We start from the raw sequence: 22,545 nt of genomic DNA, 5'->3' as shown, positions 1-22,545 counted from the left end.
AATTAATTAATATAAATATTTTGCAACATCACACCAACTTGAATTAAAAATCCAATATTGAAGATTATTAATAGTCGCTTGGTTGTAAGAATATGTAACTGTATTGGCAATTTCATATCGCGTTCTAACTCATTTTTAATAGAACACAGCTGTAGATAAATTTTATGAGAATGTTTAGTTTTGTATATGTAACTATTTCTTAAACATGTGATATTTTGTAATAAAAGATTTATGCCATATTCTTTTAAAACCAACTCTCTGTATATTAAGACTTACTTAAAGCTACTATTTTGCTATTCTAAGGTATTCATGGTTATATAGTTATTTTAACATGCATAAAAATAATAAAAGTAAGTTCCCGGTAATTTAATTTGAATTAATTTTACTGTTATTTCATTCCTCAATTACTAAAACAATAAAACTCTAAGACTACAATAATAAATTTATTATTTACATTTTGTTTACTCATTTGAATAATAACTTTTCTCGGAATAAAACTAAAACAATTTTTCTTATTTAAATATTTCCGGTTACCCGAACTAAAATTATTTTATTAAGATTGTTAATTTGGTATATCATCACACCAAGAACAATCATTCCTCTAATTTAATAACGACAAAAAGTAGAATAAAACAAATTCGCCCATTATTAACTTGGCTAAGAAGTTGTCACATCATCGTGTAGTAAGTAAAATCGTGATCATACAACAACATACATTATAACAACAGCTTTATACTATATATACAATACTTTAAGAAATGGTGTGAAAATTTATAAATAACACTAAAGCGGTACTTTTATGTTTCCCATAACTGTTGCCACCACAATGTCAACCGTTACCAATGTCAACTCCATCATTAGCAATCGGAATCTGAAGCGATAAAAAGCACTAATTTTATTCTTCATAAACAAAATTACAAATTGTGCATGTAAAACAAAACTCCAATGCAACCAACAGCTGCATTTCCACCGGAGCACACTTACGAACCCGTTCGTCACTACGTTATTAAGTTAACCACTAAATGCAAGACCCAAGACTAGAAGAGACGTATGAAAAACTTGTACAGCCCCAGAAACATTACACCAAGATCATAAGTTCAGCTGCGAAAGAAAACAAAGATTATCTGAAGAGCAGCAGAAATCAAGTTAGCATACTACATAATTAGCTGTAGATAAGATATAATTACGTCAGTTAAATATTGAGCGCTTCTGGTACGGATTTGCTTCTTGTGGTGCCATTCATAAAATATGAGAGCCAAAACAACTGAAATGTAGTAAAACCTTAAGATATTGCGCAGATTAAAACATTACAGAGCTAAGACCATTTATAATACTTATGTACACCAACAGATAAAGTCGGAATGGGTATTTATAATTAGCTCAGATACAAGCTAGAGAAGAAAGAAAAACAAATAATTAGGCCTAAAGATATTAAACAAAAGGAGAAGATAATTTTCTGAATGTTTGGGGCAAGAAAATAGAATCAAAACGTAAAAAGCGAAACTGTATTTAAATATTGTTTAAATCTTTAAGATACAAAAGAAGGAGGCAGCGAAATAGAGTAGCTATTACATAAATTATATTTGATATCATAGAACGAGCCGAAGCTAAACAAAATGTAAGCAATTTTAAAGGTTATTGAATTATTCAAATATTGAAATACATATACAATAAATAAACAGTATAGTGTATATATTAAAAAAATAAGTATTGAGAGCTATTAATTAAAATGAACATGAAAGCAAAAATTTAAAAATATTTAAGGAACGCAAGATGGCTTAGTTTAAATATTCTACTAATGTACATGGTTGGCAAATACAGACGTGAGCCATCCATCCTTGGTCGCGTTCAGGAGCCTTAGCCAGCTAGCCCGATCAGTGGTTTGCTGTAGTGAGTTGGTAGTACCGAGCATCCCCAAAATGGTTGGTCACCTGGTCGTTATACCGAAAATGCGGACAACCTATTCAACATGACAAAACAAGTTTAAGTATTTAAACTTCAGACATAAGTTACTGACAAGAAAAATTACCACGACAAGAAAAATCCTCTATCTGTTTTCCAAAACTTTCTTTTAAATATTTGCTTTCAGAAACGGAAAAAGTTGACTTTATAATTTTCTTATTTTTTTGAAATTGATTCAAGACTAAATCCTCTCATTGAGTGCTGCTTCTTCTCACGTTTATAGTAACCGACCCATATTTCGTCCACACCAAGGAGGTGATGCAGAAAATCAGTTCAAGTACGTTGATTCAGTTCCAATACATGACACTTTGACAGTTGATTCGTATAATCCAGTTTGAGCAAGCACGGCCCATTTATTACTGATGTGATAAATCGTTCAGCGGAATTTAATCAGTATACCGTGTGTTTTGCATGCTGCCTTAAAAAGTCATGCATATTTACTCATCGATCAATTAAAATAATTTCGTAGATTTTGTTAAGAATTTCTAGCATGGGATTTCTCTCGATTAGAGGTCTGTAGTGGAGGTACTTCTGTTTTCTTAACATTGTTGTGCAGCGTAGAGCAGTGCTTTGTTAGATCATTCTCTTCATCCCTGTACATCGATTGCATTTATATTCATTGCTTTGTTCCCATAAATTTTAAATCAACGGCTAATACATTAAATCAGCTTTGTTCCGTTTGCACTCATTCTAAATTTTAGTTAACTACTCTTGTGATTGAATGATAATATTTAAATTTACTCATTTAATAATATAATAAAGTTTTATACCTGACGCACAATATTAGTATTAGAATTATTAACAGAACGTTATTCAGTTCGATTGTGATTTCTTTAAACCTTTCACATGGATGTTAGATTTTTGAATAAAGAATTATTTTTTTCCATTCGATAAAAAATTATAAGATTGTTTAAGCCTTTGGTAGTTTATTAGTTGTAGTAGTAGGTCAAGAGCTATCCTTCCACTACACATAATTAGTAATTATTCGTTGCTTTAACTATCATATTCCTCATAAGAAATCTAAAGAGATAATAACAAAATTCATCCCATTGCATATAGTTAATTTAGATAAGAACTATCGTTTGTCTGGATAAACAAGCGCTAACAAAGTATTTAACAAGCTTTAAAGAAGTATATTCCTAAAAACCTTTTCCTTTAGGAAGGAAAGCTGGGCAATCACAGTGAAAATGCTTAATTATTTCATTTTTCTTTAAAAAACACTTCTACATCTCCAATGCGTAATTAAAGAAATGCTCAGCTTTTTTCTGTAGATTCCTATATATAAGTGACTAGTTGAAACTGCAGTGAGCCTTGCAATATTTACACGGTTCTTTTGAGTAAGTTGCCACTATCAGGTCTTGTTATATAAAGGTCAGTTCGACTGGGAAGTTACACATGAATTAAGTGCCTTTTATTCATTATTAGCTACTAGAAGAATAGTGGTAAGTGCAATTTTTCTAACGATTTTTAGAAGAAATATAGATCAGTACTGTTTGGGATATATCAAGGGAAGCGCTAAGCCGGGCCAAACCATTTGTTTTATCATTCCCTGTTTTCACAACTTCTGTTCAAAATAAACAGTCGAAAGATTCCGTTTGTAAAAAAGTAATCAACATCACTCTACAAATAACCCTTATCAGATATTCTAATGACTTATTAACTTGACCTCCTAAACCAAAGATAAAAGATTCCTTAGATATACATGACCTTCAAATCTTTCAAGCGCAACGTAACTGATTGACAAATATTAAATGAGAACTAAATTCATTTTAAATAGTTTCCATTTGTGTAGTAATTAGTTTCTGAATTCAGCTTACAGTTAATGAACAATTAATTGCAATAGCTTCAAGATATGTTAAAGCAAATATTTAAACAACGATTATGTTAGTGCTAAAACATTTTCTCTTAATCGCTGCAATCGTTTGCTCTTCAAACTTTTTTGCACTAACGTAAAGCTTAGATACTTTTGACTTGATTCTCGTACAACGATTTAAGCTGCTCTATTAAGTCTAATTATTAAGTTAAAAGCATAATTAAAAGCAGCTATGTGTACGGCTTCAACTATGTGGCGCGAGTATGTTCTGCACTTAGCATATTTACTGTATAGCAGTTTTGCTGAAGATTTAAGCTCTCACAGCAATTTAAAAAAGATCGAAGCAAGACGAATCTCAATTATTCGCTGTTAACTTGAGGCAAAACTTGGCTCAAAGAAATTGTATTGCTTCGCTTTGCTCGTTATTTTTTTAAGCCAACTATGTTGCTCATTATTATTGTTTGCTTTAGTGAATAACAACACGACTTAAACCAACTGTGTTGTTGCTTTAAGCATGTTTTGATGGTTTTGATGTGGTGTGAGTCAAGTTTGAGACTGTTTTGTTTTGGCTTGTTGCTTGCTTTGCTTGCTTTGCTCTTGAAGTCAAGATATTTTCGCTCCATAAGCCTGGCTCAATGTGTTTAGTTGCAAATGAGACATTGTACGGAATGGTTTTGTGCGGCTTTTCGTTCGACAATAACAGGTGTAGTAAGTGGCAGATACTTTAAGTGAATGTCGAACGTGTAATTCGAATAGTTGTCGGACACTAGCGGCGTTCTGTTTTCTTTGCTGAAATGACAGTCAACTTACAGAATCAACGGTTTACCTAACTCTGGGCGCTTTTTATGCTTAAGCGTATTACGAAACCGTAACGTGTTTCTTTTGATTTTGGAAATATTAATAATAAAATACCAAAAAAAAGAAAAAACAAAAAAAAAATATAATATAAATAATATCAAAAAAGATGAAAAAGGCAAAATTCAACAATCAATCATGACAAAAGGTTAATAGAGTTGTTTTTTATGGTCAGATTAAAGCTGTATAAAGTTCTACAAATTTTTAATATACATATTTTTTTGTTAAAATTTTTATAAAAATATTTATAAGGCGTCAATAAATTAAAATATTAAACTACATAACGGCACATCAACCCAATAAAGAACTTATAAGTTTATAATATATGTGTGTTCTTAAGCCTGTAAATATCTGAATGCCAACGATTGAGCTGTAAATTGAGCATAAATTTCGTTTACAATATTTTTGGTGAAAAGACAATATTTTTGTTAGTGTTAACTTTAGCATACTAAATAGATATTAAGAATATCTGCCTACTGAAGAAGTGTATAAGAATGGAGCATAAATTATGCTATTGCGCAGAAATAATATAAAAAATTTGCTTAACAAAAGTTAAAGTTCATTGAAGCCAGTTTTTTTTTTCACCACAAATATATTTTTATTATTGTATTTAAATTTAAATTTATATTATTATTATTATTACTGTTAAAGCATAAAAAAATATGTGCAAACTGGTTAACGACAAATGACCAAAAAGGCAGAAAGCAGCAACAATCTATAAAAATAACAACATGTGCGATTGTTTTTCAGTGTATGCGAGACTGTTAACTATTTTCAGTTGCGCAAAGTGTGCAAAGTGAGCAAAGTGTGCAAAGTGAGCAAAGTGTGCAAAGTGTGTGCATATCTACGTGAATATAAAACAACAATAAACAAAATCCCAATTTAAAGCAGCGCGAAAAGCGCTACCAACTTCACAAAAAATACACCCGAAAAAACATTGAAAACAAAATAATAAATTAAATTGTATAAAAAAATTAAAAAAAAAAAAAACAAAAACAAAAATAAAAAAGAGGAAGAATTTCAAGATAAAAAATTTTGTATTGAAAATTCGTACGGCGCTCAAGTTCGCTTTTAAGCCACGGTTAAAATGCTATGCATTGCACATTTGACTTTTAAGCCTTGCGAACGTGCGCCTTTTGCCATTTTTGTATCTTTTTGTATCTTCTGCTGCTCTTTTTGAAATGTTAATAAATTTTTTTTTTTTTGTGTGTTAAATTTCAATTAAGTGGCAGCAACAATAGCAAGAAAATTCGTATACGTAACGTTTTTAACAATTTCATTTAAAGTAGATAATGTGAAAAGAAATAATATCGTAAAAGAGAAAGGAGGCGAGAAAAAAACTGCCATAGAAATTAAAAATTCATCCGTGGCTTAAATAAAATATAAAAAGTACAAAAAAACACACAAAACATAAAAAAATAAAAACAAAAACAAAAACAAACAATAACAAACAAACAACAAACGTAGCAGACAGCAAACAACAACAACAACAAGCGACAGCAATGAATTCAACACAATTGTGTAGTACAGTGTAAGTATCTGAAATTTGTATCGCAGAACTAGTACGAATACGAGTACTAGTACGACTATCTTATGAATTAGTTAAATAGGCTGCACACGGCTGGCAGCAATTCAGCCAGTTGCCGTTTTGCTCAATTGTTCAACTGCCTTAATTTTTTTTGTTTGTTTGTTTGTTTGTTTTATGGCTAAAACTACTTGTATGTTTTGTTTTAATTTTTGCTTAATGCCATCTACCATCCGAAACAAACGTTAATAAATTTTAGTGGCATTTTTACATAATTTTAGTATGTGCCAATATTAAGTTTTAACCTGCTTGGTTTTACTTCACTTTGGTTTGGAAATAAAAAACGGTCTGTAAAGATTAACTTTAATTCTTATGCAATATAAACACGTTCCAACCCATTGTGCGGCACAATTCTGCTACACTATGTGAATTACCGTTCAACGAAAATGAAAACCTTTATATTTTGACCAATATATTCAAACCAATGTAATATATTTATCTTATCACTTACAAATTAATATTAAGTATACTTTTTGAGAATTTAAACGCTTAAAATTTGGAACTCCTAGAAAAGTCCAGAAACTAGAATATGTCAATCTATACGGATGGCTCGAAAATGAACTACGGAGCAGAAGCAGGCATCTTCGCGCCAACTGAAAATATAAACAATTCTCTTCTCTCCTAATGAAGCCACGGTTTTTCAGGCTGAAATCTTAGCAATTAGAAAAGCTTGCCGGCGAATTGTAAGTCACATCAAGAACTGATGTAATGTTGCCATTTTCATTCACAGCCAGGTAACAATCAAAGCCCTTGAATCCTTCACAACAAAATCAAAGCTAGTAAAAGAATGTAGAGAGACAATCGATTATTTAAATTGGTTGACTCGCATCACCCTTATAAGGGTTTCTGGACATTGGAACATCGAATGCAATAAGAAAGCTGACAGTTGAGCCCGCTCTGGTGCTTCCCCGGATGTGTCCTTAGCTGTATAAAAGGAAATGTCTAACATTTAGACTGGAAGTTCTAGTTTTGGATGATTTTTGTTTTTTTTTAGTACTTTCACGTACATTGATGATCAGTAAAAGAAATTAGTAATCAGCGTCTAAGTAGCGTATCGATGCTCTTTTGTTTCTACAATTTCTCTGCTCTTATGTACTGTGCGACACTGCTCTGCCTATTAATTTTTTGCAGTAAGTGGAAAACTTTAAAAGCTACAATATAGGACTTGAAACTATTGAAATAATCTCTTATGAATAATTGTGGAGGAACGCGGCCGCAACCCTATTTCATTAATCAAGTGCAGAGAGGAAAGCAGAAGGGCTTACTATTTAGCAAGCTAAATTTATCAAAGTCGAAGATGAATGTATTTAGTTAGGTGGCAAGGACTTATTTTTGTAAGAGGTGGATTTTTCCACTCTGTCTTATTATGGGAAGTTCCATTTACCTTAAAACAAAATATTTAGATGAAAATCTCAGTTTTAAATCTAACCTGCGCGTTTGATAAAGTAGATTATTTTTTGAAGATTTATGTTTAGGATGTTCACCCGGTTCGTTAGTTCGTTGACTTTAATAGTGAAAAGATTTGAAAGCCTAAAAATTTGCAAAAAGTTTGGGAATTGACGTACTCGTCTTATTTTTTTCTGTGACTGTTAAAAACATTAAATACGTTATTAAATAGTACAAAAATAATAAGTTATATTCCCTTAAATGGTGATACTTTTAATCTTTTTTATCTAAGTAATGAAATCGTTTTTTCAGAAATCAATCTAAAATAAAAAATATTGCGGATTACAATTAATTTTAAACTTCTTTTATCGAACAAAAATAATGTTTGAGAAATTAGAATTATCCGAAAACCAATATGTTTCTAATATGTGAGTGTTTACTACATTTACATTACGAACTTCACTGCCACGATATCGGTAAAACACTCGCAATGGTTATCACTAAGCTAATCATTGCTATGCTGGCTATCAAACCAAAATATCTAAAAAAAACAAGATAGATAAAGATGCTTTTAGAATATAGGAATTATTTAATCTAATTTAGACAACGTACCAGTCAGTTGCTTTAACTAAAATGCAACCTAATCAGCACAATAACATCGACACAGACTGGTCAGTGCATATGAGGGACATATGGAGTCTCTATCCCTTAATAACTTTTGTCATGAGTGTAACGCTGCAGAATAGGAAGAAGCTTTGTTTTATCATATGAGTCTTTGCCTATTTTTGACCAGAAAAAAATTCACCTTTTCTTACCTTGATCTTTTTCTCAGACCCCGTCATCTTCAAAATTAGAGGCATAGACAAGTTTATTGACTTGTCAGATTGGTTCACTTTTATTTAAATAAGAAAGTGATGCCTGCCTTTTCCGAGGCTTTTAGACAAAGCCCGTCTCTATATCTGTGTTGGTGGTCCTCTTAATCTGGTCTTAATCTGCAAGCAACTGTGATATTTGTGAGCTGTGATATCGCAATTCCCACTAGTTGTGCCCAAGTGGGCTTTAATATGCAAGCCTGCCTCTCCAACCTAATCTAACCAAACTTTATTTAGAGTTACATTTTGATGATTTTTATAATATAGAGAATTTATAAATGCTATATTTAAAATAAGTAGCAAATAATGCATTTACTTTTTAATGTGGATGTATTTTATATATTATTCCTTACTGGTAAATGTTAGTAAATAATAAAAGTTATCTGCAATTATTCCAATTGTAAAAACTCTTTTTTGCAACTAAAGTGTGTAGAACGCTAGATACAGTGAAAATTATTCTGAGTGTCGATTCAGCATCAAGTAACTTTTATTCATTTAAGTTGAATGTCTAATCAAAAAGAGTTAAGTTCTTCGAAATAATGATAAAATCAATGTTTTAGTTATAAATTGTACACCCAAAAGAATATCGCTGTCCTCTCAAAAGGGGTGTTCGTTACGAGAGTTTTCACAGTATATTGATGCTTATTTTTATTATTGAAAAGTTTTAACGTTTTCACAATCTCAGTTCCCAGTACTCTATACATTTTTATAATTTTGATGTAGCATGAAAATTTTACGATTTTCCGCAACTCTATGTTCTGGTATTTTTGTGGTTGTTTAATGGTGAATTTGTTATTGTTTTATTACTTTTTGTACTAAACGAAATAATTTCATAAATCTAATAAAAATTGATTTTAAGCTCTTGCTATATTTTTATTAGATTTCGTATATTAAATTCGTAAGCGGATTCGTAGGTGGATTATATTTAAAGTATTTTCTTTTTTTTTTTTTTGGTAGCACTAAACAATTTCACGTGCTGCTCGATAGCACAGCTCATTTTTATTGCGGTATGTTCAGTTTTTGTTGTATGGATTTTGTTGCAAGTATCTTGCGTGCTTTCCCCTTTTGCTATATGCTATTTGCTATTCGCTGTGTGCAATTTGTAAGTTGTAATTTTGTAATTCTTGTCTTTGATTTGAATTTTCTTGAATTATAAAATATTTTTGCGTTTCCAGTTATACACATATAGGTATATTTCATATATACATATATAAGTAAATGAATTGTTTAGTATTTTTTATTTTTTTTTTTTTGAATTTTTATAAGTTTTACACGTTCCGAAGTACACAAGTACGAGTTTATTTAACTTACTACATTTTTATATTTTTGTATATCATTCACTTCTGTCTTCAGTCCATTTTTATTTATTTTATGTTGCTTGAAAATGAGTGTGTTTGGAATTTTAAATGAATTCGTGATTTTTTTCACATTTTCCAAACTTCAAATTGTGGTGTGGTTTGTAATTTTTAATGGTTTGCTGCTCGTGCGGCGCAAAAATGAATCAAGTCAAAAAGTTGGACTTCGCCGTACAAATTGTACACAAATACACAAAAGTACAAAAGTACAAACCATTCTGATTCTGATTCCGATTCCGGAGAAAAACTTTATTTTTTCAGTTTGAAATTTTAAACAGAATACTTAATTCTTGCAGCAATGTAATAAACCAAAGATGTGACCTAATTATAAACCATAAAACCCAAATACATAAATACGAATGTAAGAAAGTACAAGTTGGTGCGTAGTTGAAGCTCATGGATCTCGAGCAAGTGCTTCAAACTGGAACTACTTTCCTTTGTTGTTAACAATCATAATTTACTTTATTCTCATTAAGTAAATATGCGTAAACATAAGCACATACAATAAATTAAATGTAATTACAATAGTAAAAACATATTCACATCGTAGTTGTAACAAAAAAAAATAAAGTTTTTAAAATTGTTACAAAATAGTTAAAGATTTTATCATTTGTTAACTTTGTTAGCTTGTTAGCATATGAAGTTTAAACATACATTTGTATACCAGAGGACTGGCATTTGCCACATCTCTGTGAGAGATGAGGACAATGTTTATTTTCAATGCCTCGTCATTGTCGTTGTACGTACAAATATAATATTTAACCCTTTTGTAACGCATTAAACAGTTTGTTCTGTATTTAGCTACTTAGTAAAAAAAGGGAAGAATCAACAATATACAGATATCTTTACGTTAGTTGATACTTCTTAAATTAGAAAAATCACGTTATCTCACTAAAATGCCTCGTAAAGAAGTCAAACATATAGTGAGAATGCAGGTATGTCACTGTTGGAAGATTTTTTCATTAAGAATGAAAAAATGTGTGTCAGAGCTGACTTATCACTATGCGAACAAAGATTAAACATGTTAGTAAAATACCTTTTAAAGAATATTAGTCGAATTCAGGACGTTTCTTTACACACTCCTGGGAGTACGAATAAGAGTTACTCTTACTCGTAAGGTTTCTTAAAAGCTTCAAATAGTTTTTAAACCTTCGAGTCTTGTATGGCAATATAAAGGATCTAAAATGATTTTTGGATCGGTATCACAGTCTAGCTTCAAGTGTTAAGTATCCTCAAAGTTTTGTTAAAGACTTCAGATGGTTTTAAACTCTTCGCAATTTGCACACAAATACAAAAGGCCTAATTAGATTTTTGGGTGATATTATTCAAAATTGTATCATACGCTTGGATATTTATTCGACATTACAATAAGCATAAATGAGCCTTTAAGGTCACCATAATTGGGTACCAATCATATTATTGATGATTTATAAAATTTTATAATATTTCAATCAGTAAAATTTATACATATGACTCTATTCAAACAAAAAAAAAGCAATCGAACTGAAAATTTTTAATGCCAGCGTCAAGACGGTATTATTGTATGGTAGCGAAATCTGACACATGATCAACACTTTAAAACAACAACTACAATGCTTCGTCAACATATGTCTCAGACGTATCACTAATATGAAATCAAGAAGTTTACTGTTCAAACGGGTGTTAATAAATAATATTAATAGATAGAAGTGCAGGTGCCTAGGACATACACTTGAAATGACCAGCAAAATCTAGCAAACTGTGCCCTTGTCTGGAATCCTATCCAAACAAAGCAAACTTTATAAAAATAAACAAAAAAAAAAAGATTAATGAACTAAGATACCTGGCTCAAGATAAGCTAAATTGGTTTCATTTACGAGATAGGCTAAGTTCTCATTCTTATGATCAATGATTGTATATGCTTATACATATTATACAGTATAAATTTTGTTATATATACATAGACATATATGTTATGCATACATAAACATATAATTCTGGTTTAAGAATTGTGTTTTTTCAACTCAAAGAGCTGCATAATTCATAATCTAATCTAATTTGATCTATTGCAATATTTAAGTGCCTACACTTATTTTTTGGACCTTATTACAGTTCGAAAGTGAACTTACATACGAGTATAAAATTAATTCTATGTTTATGAGCATCTGTCATATATATAAAAATGTTAACTACACTTTTTCATTGGTTTACATACGGTTTATACAGTTTTTTTAGTGAAAAGTAAAGTTAAATGGATCTTTAACAGATTTTATGATGAACTTTTATTAATTTTAAAGAATTTAATGAAATTGTGATATTCATTTTGTGCTTCAAAAAGAAGATCAGTTAGATATATGTCAACATATAACTACTGATACGTGTACAAGTCGAAAGAATTGAAATGCTAATATTATATTATAATACAGTTTATCTGGCAAACCCTGTGCGTATATTTAAATATTGGTAATTCAATCAATATTAAAAATATTTAGAATAATTTGCGACTCAACAGGAAATAAATTTATATGTTCTTTAATGGCTTTGTATTCCAATCAACAACAGAACGCGCGACAACAGAATGCGACAACAGAAAACTTGATCTGTTAAGTTCATGTGTGTGTAACATACGTTTTGTATGTTAAATATATCTGGTTAGCATCCCACTCGCTTACTAACTGCAATGCTTTATTAAGGTCCATCCATCAAAAGGCATGAGTATTTGTTGGTTTGAAATTCATTTCGAAATATTTCTTGTTCATAAATAACAATTAAGTTAACTATTAATAAGTGGCAGTTCCACATAATAAAACTCTGCACACAAGCTGTAGTATTTGCATTCAATGCCCAAAGGAGTCACGGTTTGTGTGACTTGTCGCTAGTGTTTTGCGGTATTTGGCTCTGTAAGTTGAGAGTTGTGAGTCTTGCACTTGGTGCATAAATATGCACATTCCTGGGAGTACTTCATATTCTTGAAAATGTGCTTAAACTTCTGAATGAGCTCTGAATGCAGTTTGTGCAATTGTCACCAATTGTGCTCGGCTTTGGGTTGCTTTTTAAAGTTTATTGCATTATTGCAATGTGTTTACGCATTTCCAGCAAAATGACAAACAGTTTCTTTTCATTTATTTCATTGAAATTTTTAAAAAATAAAAAAATAAAAAATATTCTTTAAGAAATGCTTTTTAGTGTTCAACTCACAAGCATAACTAATCGATTCGATTTTAGCGTTAAACTCTTTCGCCTTTAAACGTTTTCAATTTCCACACAAAGTAGCGATTTCTTTGGTATTTTTCTATTGAATTTTTCTGTTTTTCTATTTTTCAGTTGCATTAGCAATGTTAACACAATTCAATTTGGTCAAAACTGTTCAGTTTTCACATTTGGGAGTGGCAGTTAAAAAGAAATATTTTGTATGAATCCTAGTACACATCATACATTGTGAATTTCACTATTTGAAACGTTGATTTTCATTTTCATTTTTCAAGTAAAAAAATCATTTCATATTTATTTCATTTCAAACGTGTTACGATTAAAAAATATTTTGTATATTATTTTTTGTGATTTTACCATTCACCATTTTCAATGAAATGCAAAAAATTATTAAATGTGAAAAACCAATCTGGTTTAATCTTAACATAAAGAGGATTTCAATTTTAAGCTTCTTTGGAGTTGATGGCATTACTAAATATAAAACTATACATTTTATTTATATATGGAAAAACTACAATACAAAAATATAAAAGTATATAAATTTTATACAATGTACATATATATATGTACTGTCATGTATATATATATTTATATTATGTATGTTTTATAGTAACCAAAGTTTGAAATGCATTGTTTTGTAGTCTCTGTGATTATTTTGCAATATTTTTCAATTTTATACTAAAATTTTTCATTTTTTTTAAACATATAAAGTCTATATAAAACTAAAGTAGTATTTTATATTTATTTGTGTCAATTTCCAAAACAATATATAAAATTTTAAAATCGTTATGAACTCGTCAAAATAAATTATATATTTTATAGTATAAAAATATCAAGTATAATCGCATAAAAAGTTTAGTTTATAGCCAGGCTTATTAATTTATTTATTTACAATTTTATTGCCAGGTTGAAGTTAATTTCATTTAATTCTATTTTTTTTTGTTTTTGTTACTTTTATTTTATATTTTTTTTTTTAATTTGCATATTGCATGCAATCAAGTATACTTTTTATTATTAAATTTATTACAGTTTTTACGAGAACAAGGCTAAATAATTAGCTCTGTTAGCACTGTTAGAGCTGTTAGAAATGTAATAAGTGCATAACCCTGATATGTAGGAATTAATTTAGAATTTAATAAATTACATTGAAAAATTTTAAGATATGTAAAATAATTACAACAATAAAGTTTAAAGTAAAAGCACTGCACGCATATATTTAATTAATATTATGAGAAAGTTATATCTTAATCTTATCTACGTACTTACAGTTGCAGATTTAACATTGCGATAATATGTCAAATGATTAATTTTTTGATGTAAATATTTTTTAACATATATTATTAATTATATTAATTTTGTGTTAAGCTTGTGTAGTATATATCCATAAAACTTGTGCTGACAAAGATTAAAAGATCCAACATAGCAATAATGCAAATATCCCGTATATCATCCTACAGAATCTCCACTACAAAAGTATTGTATGGGACAATAGAGATTTTGTTAAGTTCAATAATATAAACAATATTTTGTTAACGCTGTTATAATGGTGGCTAAGAAGTGTTGCTATTTATAAACTTTACAAATTCAAATATATAAGTACATGAAATTATTTATGAGAAAGGTAATATAGATGAGTTTCCCAACCGAAAAGAGATAAGTATATAACTGGCTGACTAATCTTTTTGGAGGAATAATTGAATTTTTTAAAATTCATCATTGGGAGGCATCACAAAGAAGAATGTAAAACACTACTTTATACTAAAATCAATAATATATAGTATGACGAAAGCTACAAACCACAATTCATCTAAACTTTTCAAGAAGTTATAAACAATTGGCTTAGAATTGGCTTAGGTTAGGTAAGGTTGAGAGGGCATCTATTGCCAATTGTGATGACCTTAAAATTACCTGTGAGAGACCAGTTACACTAACTGTTGTTATATCCCGGTACTGTTCTTGTTAAATTATTTAGTCTACCAAATCGGATTTAGTAGATCTAACAAATCGTATTATGTGATCTCTGCTAGATCTGAGAGAAGAGTTCCAGAACACTGAAGTCACTTCCTCTGTGATTTTGAACAAAGACATAGAAATGACTGATGGGTTCTATCACATCTTCACCGTTGCATTTCCTGAACAGTCCATTTAACGGAATATACCACCGGTGCAATGACACTGTCCCGTAATTATTCCAGTAAGCACACGAACGGCAGGTTTGCTAATGACCAAAATGCTTTCCGTTTTATTTCTGTCTAATTTGTGCCATAAGATTCAGGCAAACTCACAATCTTCGCTATTGGAACACAAAGAATTTGTCACTGCAATGGAGAATTCTATACTACTAAACAATTGACATAACGGGTCTTGTATGCATGAATCGGCCTCTCGTACGAGCATTCTGTTTTTGGCTACCTCGTCTTGTTTTCTTCAATATTTCTATGGCCAACCACCCTGCAGAGAGAGGCTTAATGTTATTCGATGTTCATTATGAGGCACAACATTTCATTACAATTCTCTATCAATTCTCTAGATGGTGCATCTAGTTTTTTCTGTTTTATTCGCCACACAGTCCTGATTTGGCACGTAATGACTTCGTCTTGATCCCGAACATCAAGAATAAATTGCGTTTACAACGATTTTTGTCGGCATTTAGAAACCATGTTTTGGAGGTATCTAAAGAAGATTGGAAAAAATGTTTCGACAAAAGGTTCAAACGCATGCAAAAGTGTATTAATTATAAAGGAGAATACTTCGAGAAATAATTAAACAATTTTCAACGACAAGTTAGTATTTTTTCATTATTAGGCTCAAAATATAAATAGTGACCCTCGTATAATATGAACCGAATATTTATACTTATTTCGTATGGCTTTCCTATAATATATAATAAATAATAATTATTAGATATTTACTATAAACAAATCTCATTGAAATTATTACTACCCACTCTAAATACTACTATATTAAAGAGTGTATTTGAGATACTCATTGTGGTAATCCAAAAATTGTATAAAATTTTATTTAATAAACTAAATTGTCGAATAATTATTTCAAAATATGACACACTTGTACTTAATTATAAATAAATATGATATGTCATCTTTAGAAGACTTGTACTTTAAGCACATGAAAAAAATTGACGAAGACCCAAGTCATAGTTTTCACAATACCACCACCCATTAATTAACATCTCAGCGTTTCAAGATTTCACTATCATTAATTATTTCATAAGAGGCAACGAATTATCAAAATATTAAATTTATAACTCCTGGTACCATTTGACATTTACATAGATTAACCTGCAAACCGAGCGAAAATTGTCAACTAACAGAATTTTGGCATTTCAAACACAAATCATGCAGACATTTGCTAAGCAAATTCATACATATGTACACACGTACATATATACATATGTATCTACAATGCGGGTATATGTGTATACTCGTATCATAGGCAAATCTAAGTCTGTACGTAGATTCGTATTTTGAATGGCTTTGAAGATACTATACACGTGCAGGTAATTTTGAACGAAGTTAGGAGAAGACCAAAATTTTGTAAGTAGGTGACAAGATGATATAGTGTCGATGTGGGCAATGACAAACATGCATCCAATAGATAAGTATGTTTGTTTGAGCTTATAATAAACCTATGTACATAAATCAACAAATCATTGTCTAATGTTTTCAATATGACGAAACTTGTGACAAGCAACTTTCATAAATAAATTTCTGCTTCACGCACACTTCCACGTACACTCTACCGTACACTCTAACGTACACTTTAACGTACACGTACAATGAAAATGTACAAATGTAACGCAAAGATACAATTGCGTCTGTGTGCTTTTCAGTGGCAAGTATCTTGCAGCTTTTGTTTAGCATGAGTATCTTTTATGTACGGGTTATGTGGTATGGTGTGGTGTGGTTTGATGTGGTGTGCAGAAACAATTTACCATGGAACCAAAACATAATTAATAATTTGTCACGCTTTATAATTTGTTAAAGGTTCAATTAGTGTTTAATGCATGGCGTTTGTGTAGGTTTTACAATTGCAGCAATATAAATTGTGAAAGTTTACATGGAAAGTTGTAGCAATAAAATTTAATATTTAGTATTTATAATAAAAATTTAATAACAGCACTATTACAAAAACTTATTAAAAAGTTACAATAAAAATTAAACACTTTAACAGCAGAACTTTAGTTAAGTGTAACTTAGCAAAACGCTTTCTCACGCTCTCAAGCCACAAAGAAAATAATAGTCAACCTCAAAGAGTTTGAAATATTTCCGGCTTTTTGTATTGTGTATTGTATATATTATATAGATTCAAGATTACTAGGCAAGTTTCATAGCAAATTATACCGAATAACAAAAAGTTCCAACTCATACGTTGTTCCGTAAGCCATGTAATTAGTCTGATTTTAATTACATACTTTCGGCACTGCCAAATATACTTACAGGGTACACATTGCTTAATCTTTGTGTTGGTAAGATTTGCTTTAACTTAGTTATTCATATGTAAATTTTTCATAATCTTCCCGGTTTAAGAAATTAGAGAAACAAGTCGAAGCGGCAAAATAATTAGAGCAAAACTCTTCACTTTAAATCTTAGTAATTATAACCCTAACACACCACATTAAACATAAAAAATGGAGTGTATTTTTTTAAATAATTAAGCTTTAACATTTTAAGAAGTCGCAAATTGTTGTGTTAAGTAGTCGCACTCAAGTTAATGAAGCCGGTAAGTTCACTGGAAGCGGATGTTTAACTAACATTTATTACACTTAACCCTTGACTCTTAGTTTGTGAGCATAATTACGAAATGTCGCTTATTATTTCTCATAATTTAAACTTCACTATGATTTTCTTCGAAATGAAAACATAATAAAATTTAAACCTACTTAAGTTCTTTTGACTTTGACTTGTCTCAATTTTGCTTTATAGCCTTCAAAAACACGTTTCCTTGTTGTAAGTCCTTTGAGAGGACACTGATTAAAATTAATTACAAGTTCTTTGCTATAATTAATATCCAGTAAAGAACAAGTAAATTGATGTGATGATAGAAAAGGTCGTAAAACCAAAAAAAGTGTCCTAACCGAGGTTTTGTTTAAGGACATTTTTCAAAACGAAATCCGTAGGGTTTTTTTAACAAGGTCAAGTATAAGAGTTCCTTTTTCATCCTTCGCCATTTCTTTCTATAAAAATATGATAAATTTAGGCTAATGGCATTTTTTAAATTTTTATTAATTTCTTTTTGATGTCTTTATTGCATTTTATTGTATTTCTTAAACTTTTTTATTGGTTGGCAGTGATTGATTAATTTCCTTTGTAAATTATTTATACATTTTTTATATGTTGTCCTGAGTTTCTTATCAGGCACGGAAATATATTTTTATTGCAGCTTATTTACAATAAAAAACATTTTTCCAAACACTTTTTATTTAACTATTTTCGTACAAAGTTTGAATTCTAATAACATCTAATGACTAAAATCGCTCTCATGCAAATCCCAAACTGCTATTTTGCGCTGCTTTTTGCGACCAATTTCATTCAATTTTAATAAAATCTCACTAAAAGAAAAAGATATGCAAAACTTAGTCAATTTGCGGTGACCTTTTTTCTTAATATACATAGATACTTTTCCACTGTTTCTGACTTTACTCTCAGTTGGTTGGTTTTAATTTTTTTTTTATTTACATATTCGTCTCATCTTAATTTTAAAGAAAAAAATATTTAAAGAAAGAACATTTCCCTTTCAAAGTTCGCATGAGTAAATGTTCTATAATTGAGAGCTTTACCAAAGATACAATATAAAGTTATTTGTTTGTTCGCAAATTGGATAGAGAGCATTCCAAGTAAGTATGTATTTTCATTAATGTTACAATTAATGTTTTCATTAGTACCCAAGAATTTATATTTAGGAGCTTAAATAGTTATTATTTGAGAGTGTTCTACTAATTTGAAGTAACATTTATTATAACAATTACTTGCGGTTGTTTTGCTTAATGAGTTTAGATTAAAAGTAATTTTATTATAACTAATTACTTTTCCTAAATTATTATTATTGTATTTGTGAGAAAGGATAACTTTTAGATCTATTGTGATATAGCTATTCTTAACATCAATTACAGACTTGCCGAAAAATTTGTTTTATAATTACGAGTAATCTTTTGAAACATTTTCTTCTACAAGTTCTTCAGTCTCTTCTGTATGTCTTACTTGACAGTAGTTTTTCAAAGTTACTATTAAAAATACCTAAGTTCTGAAAATGAAATTCAAATAAAAAACATTTTTAATGTTGATTTTTTTTGGCGAATCTTGACGCGCGTTATGACGAAAAGCAACTAGAAGGGTTCGAACAGTAATGAAGAAACAACAACAAAAATTTGATTAATTTATTCAAATTTGGCTAACCATACAACGCTATTTCAAGTATTGCCAAGAACTCATCTTCAGTGATCGTAGGAAATATTCAAATTTTTATATAATTAGTTTAAAATCAGTATCTAATTTGTTGGAAAAAACTTTTTTACTAAAAAGAATAGGTTATACGAGTCTATGTCTTATACGGTTTCTATGTCTTAATGTTAACCTGCACAACGAGCGAGAGAGAGAAAGAGAAAGAGAGAAAGAAAATACATAATTTTTAACAAGTCTTGTTCAATGTGCTTACATATCTTACATTATATAGTAACAAGATGACTAAATAATGAAGTCATTGACATTATTTATTAATGTATATATTTTTTGAAAAATTCAAGTTATCTTGAAACAAGTAGAGGACACTCTACTATATAAGTAGAGGGCAAGGACACTCTTATAGTGTCCTTAGAATATAGTACATACTACTTGTTTCAAGATAACTTGAATTTTTCAAAAAATATATACATTAATAAATAATGTTCGAATTAATAAGCTAGCTAAACACCGTAAAATTATTTTAGATAAGAGGAAACCAACATTAATCTAATTTATGCCGTATGTTTCACGATATTACAATTATAATTCTAACGTCAAAAGTAGGAATGATATAATTAAGGCAATAAAATTTATATTTATATTAATAGAGCTAATAAACAAGGTGAGATGGAATTTAAAGTTTTTATTCGACATATAATAATATATAATTTAAGATAAGATACAATTTTATTCATCATTTTATACTCCTTGTACTATAATACAATTACACTCTTTTCTACATTTCAAGGTCTTTCTTACATTATAATTTGTTAAGATCTTCAAAATTGGCATTTGTTTTAGTAATCGCTTCTTTACTTAATACAAAATTTATAACTAGAAAATTAATTTGAGGTTTGCAATAGATTGTCATCATTAAGTAATAAAGATTGGGCATATGGCGTATAGGCGATATAGTCATAGTCACATATTGTCAAATATAGCCACTGTATATTGTCTTCATAATAGAATAAATTTATCAATTGTGAGCGAATGTAACACTTTTTACTAATATAGCGAATATTTTTTTACCAAAGACTATAGACAGCTGCAATGATGTTGTAGATTTCTTATTCAATTGTATTTTTTAACTTAAAATAAGTGTTATATGTATTTGAAATATTGTCAACTTTCTATTTTCTTTCGGTGTCATCGAACGTTTCAATAAATAATAACTGATTTTATTTGATGTTAACTTTATTAAGCAATTTTTTTATTTCAATCATAGTTTTTTCTGCCAAAAAGCAATATCTTTTAATCTAAGAAACTTGTTTCTTAAGTACTGTTTTGAAAATACTAAGTTGTTTCACTAAACACTATCTCAACTTATTAAAAAATTTATTGCAATATTATAAAATTATAACACATATGCTATAAATGAATTTTTTGATGTTGTATTATATGTCACCCTTGAAACTCTTCCGCCGTGGATGCAGTACAACTATTAATATGATTAAATGGTATTTTTATATATTGATTTCAAAACTGAATTCAAATCATTTATTTATGGATTTAATTAAATTTAAGCTGAATAGTGCGGACGTATGCCTACTAGAAACCAGAACCACTAAAAATTTGAATTTTTAACAAGCCTTGTTCAATTTGCTTATGACTTACAATAAATTTCAAACCGCGATAAGAGTACTTAATAATATTTTTATGAATTGTCAAAACTGATAAGCTTTATCAGTAGAATAGCATAATAGTAATATTATTTGTAATAATATTTTATTTATTTTTATTTATTTATTCTACTACTCTGTTCTACTAACTTAAATTTGTAAGCATTATTTGTACAATATAGTATATTTAAGAGTAAGTTAAAATGCTTCGTTACTCATTTTTGCATCTTATTGCAAAATCATTTAACTTTTGTAAAATATCTGTCATTAATATATAAATAAATATTTATGTATATTAATTAATTGCAGATTTTTTTTCAGAGTACTGTTAAAATAAGATCCCTAAGAATAATAAAATATATATTAGAACCAAACTATTTAGCATTTATGCTCAACCAGGATTAAACAAGAGTTGCTGACTACAGTAACTGACGACTCGCACTGTAATCAAATTTTATTGTTTACAGTAGGCAGACTCTGTTGCTCAATCATGTGCAGAGCTATTGATATGCAGTTGCTCAACATACATAACATTTCTACGTACTGTACTCAGTAACTGCTGTTTAATCAAGCGATAGGCATTTTATTTATATGTTCAGTAAACCATACCAGTAAACCAAAGTCTCCTGAAAAGTTACGATGAAATACATTGGCATCACTGTTTCAATATGTTAGTATATATTACATTTTTAGTTTATTTGTGGAAAAGCTAAAAAATATTAGTAAAAACTTAGAATATATTATATTTAATATATCGATAATAATAATAATAGAAAATATCTACATTTCTTAAATTTGAATTTAACAAAGAAAAAATTTGTGCTTTTTGTTTGTATTTTTATTCGAAAAAACTTTGATAGATTTGTGGTTTTTTGAAAAACTTTGCCAATGAAGCTTTTCCCAATCAATCGTTTATTAAATTCTTAAGAAACGAATACGATACAGTGAGAAAGATATATTTTGTCATAATCTCTCAGGTTATTTGGGATCTTATTACTCTTTTACACATGTGATTAGTGTTGTTGTTTGATTTGCTATTTTAGAGGCTTTAAAGATTAACTATCAGGCATGTATATCAGACTAATCTTATCTTTGGTTTTAATGATACAAAAGGAGTCACCGGAAATCATTTGTGAATAAGTATTTCACAATATTTATTCTTCATTGAGTTGATTCTAACTGCGTTGAGACTATTAATACAAGGAAAATTGAGAGTGAAAAATAAAATTCTACTGTATAAGCAAGTAATTAGATCTAAACTTTAAACTTATCAAAATATTGTGTTAAGAAGTATGCCAAAAGCTCCATGATCTATAAGAAATGAAGATATACACTTAGACTTGAGAGTCGAGAGCATCCAAAAGTGTATCAGAAATAGAGCGCAGAAATCGTTTAAATATTTGGAAGCTGACACTAATTTAAAATTGCACTCTCTTAATTGCAAATACAAT

General features: G+C 29.3%; 1 protein-coding gene across 1 annotated transcript in view; it reads left to right on the top strand.

The window, feature by feature from the left end:
• Positions 1–5,641: 5,641 nt before the first annotated feature.
• Positions 5,642–22,545, top strand: part of LOC119670472 (putative mediator of RNA polymerase II transcription subunit 12) — a 37,720-nt gene continuing 20,816 nt past the window's right edge. Inside the window, exon 1 of the mRNA XM_038080745.1 lies at positions 5,642–6,161. Within this exon, the coding sequence (XP_037936673.1) occupies positions 6,133–6,161 (29 nt within the window). The 5' untranslated portion in view covers positions 5,642–6,132. The remainder of the gene's footprint in view (positions 6,162–22,545) is intronic.

The sequence above is a fragment of the Teleopsis dalmanni genome, chromosome 1, assembly GCF_002237135.1.
Source record: "Teleopsis dalmanni isolate 2A chromosome 1, ASM223713v2, whole genome shotgun sequence".
NCBI lineage: Eukaryota > Metazoa > Arthropoda > Insecta > Diptera > Diopsidae > Teleopsis > Teleopsis dalmanni.
The sequence above is the reverse complement of the archived record's forward strand: the minus strand, read 5'-3'. Positions and strand labels throughout refer to the sequence as shown.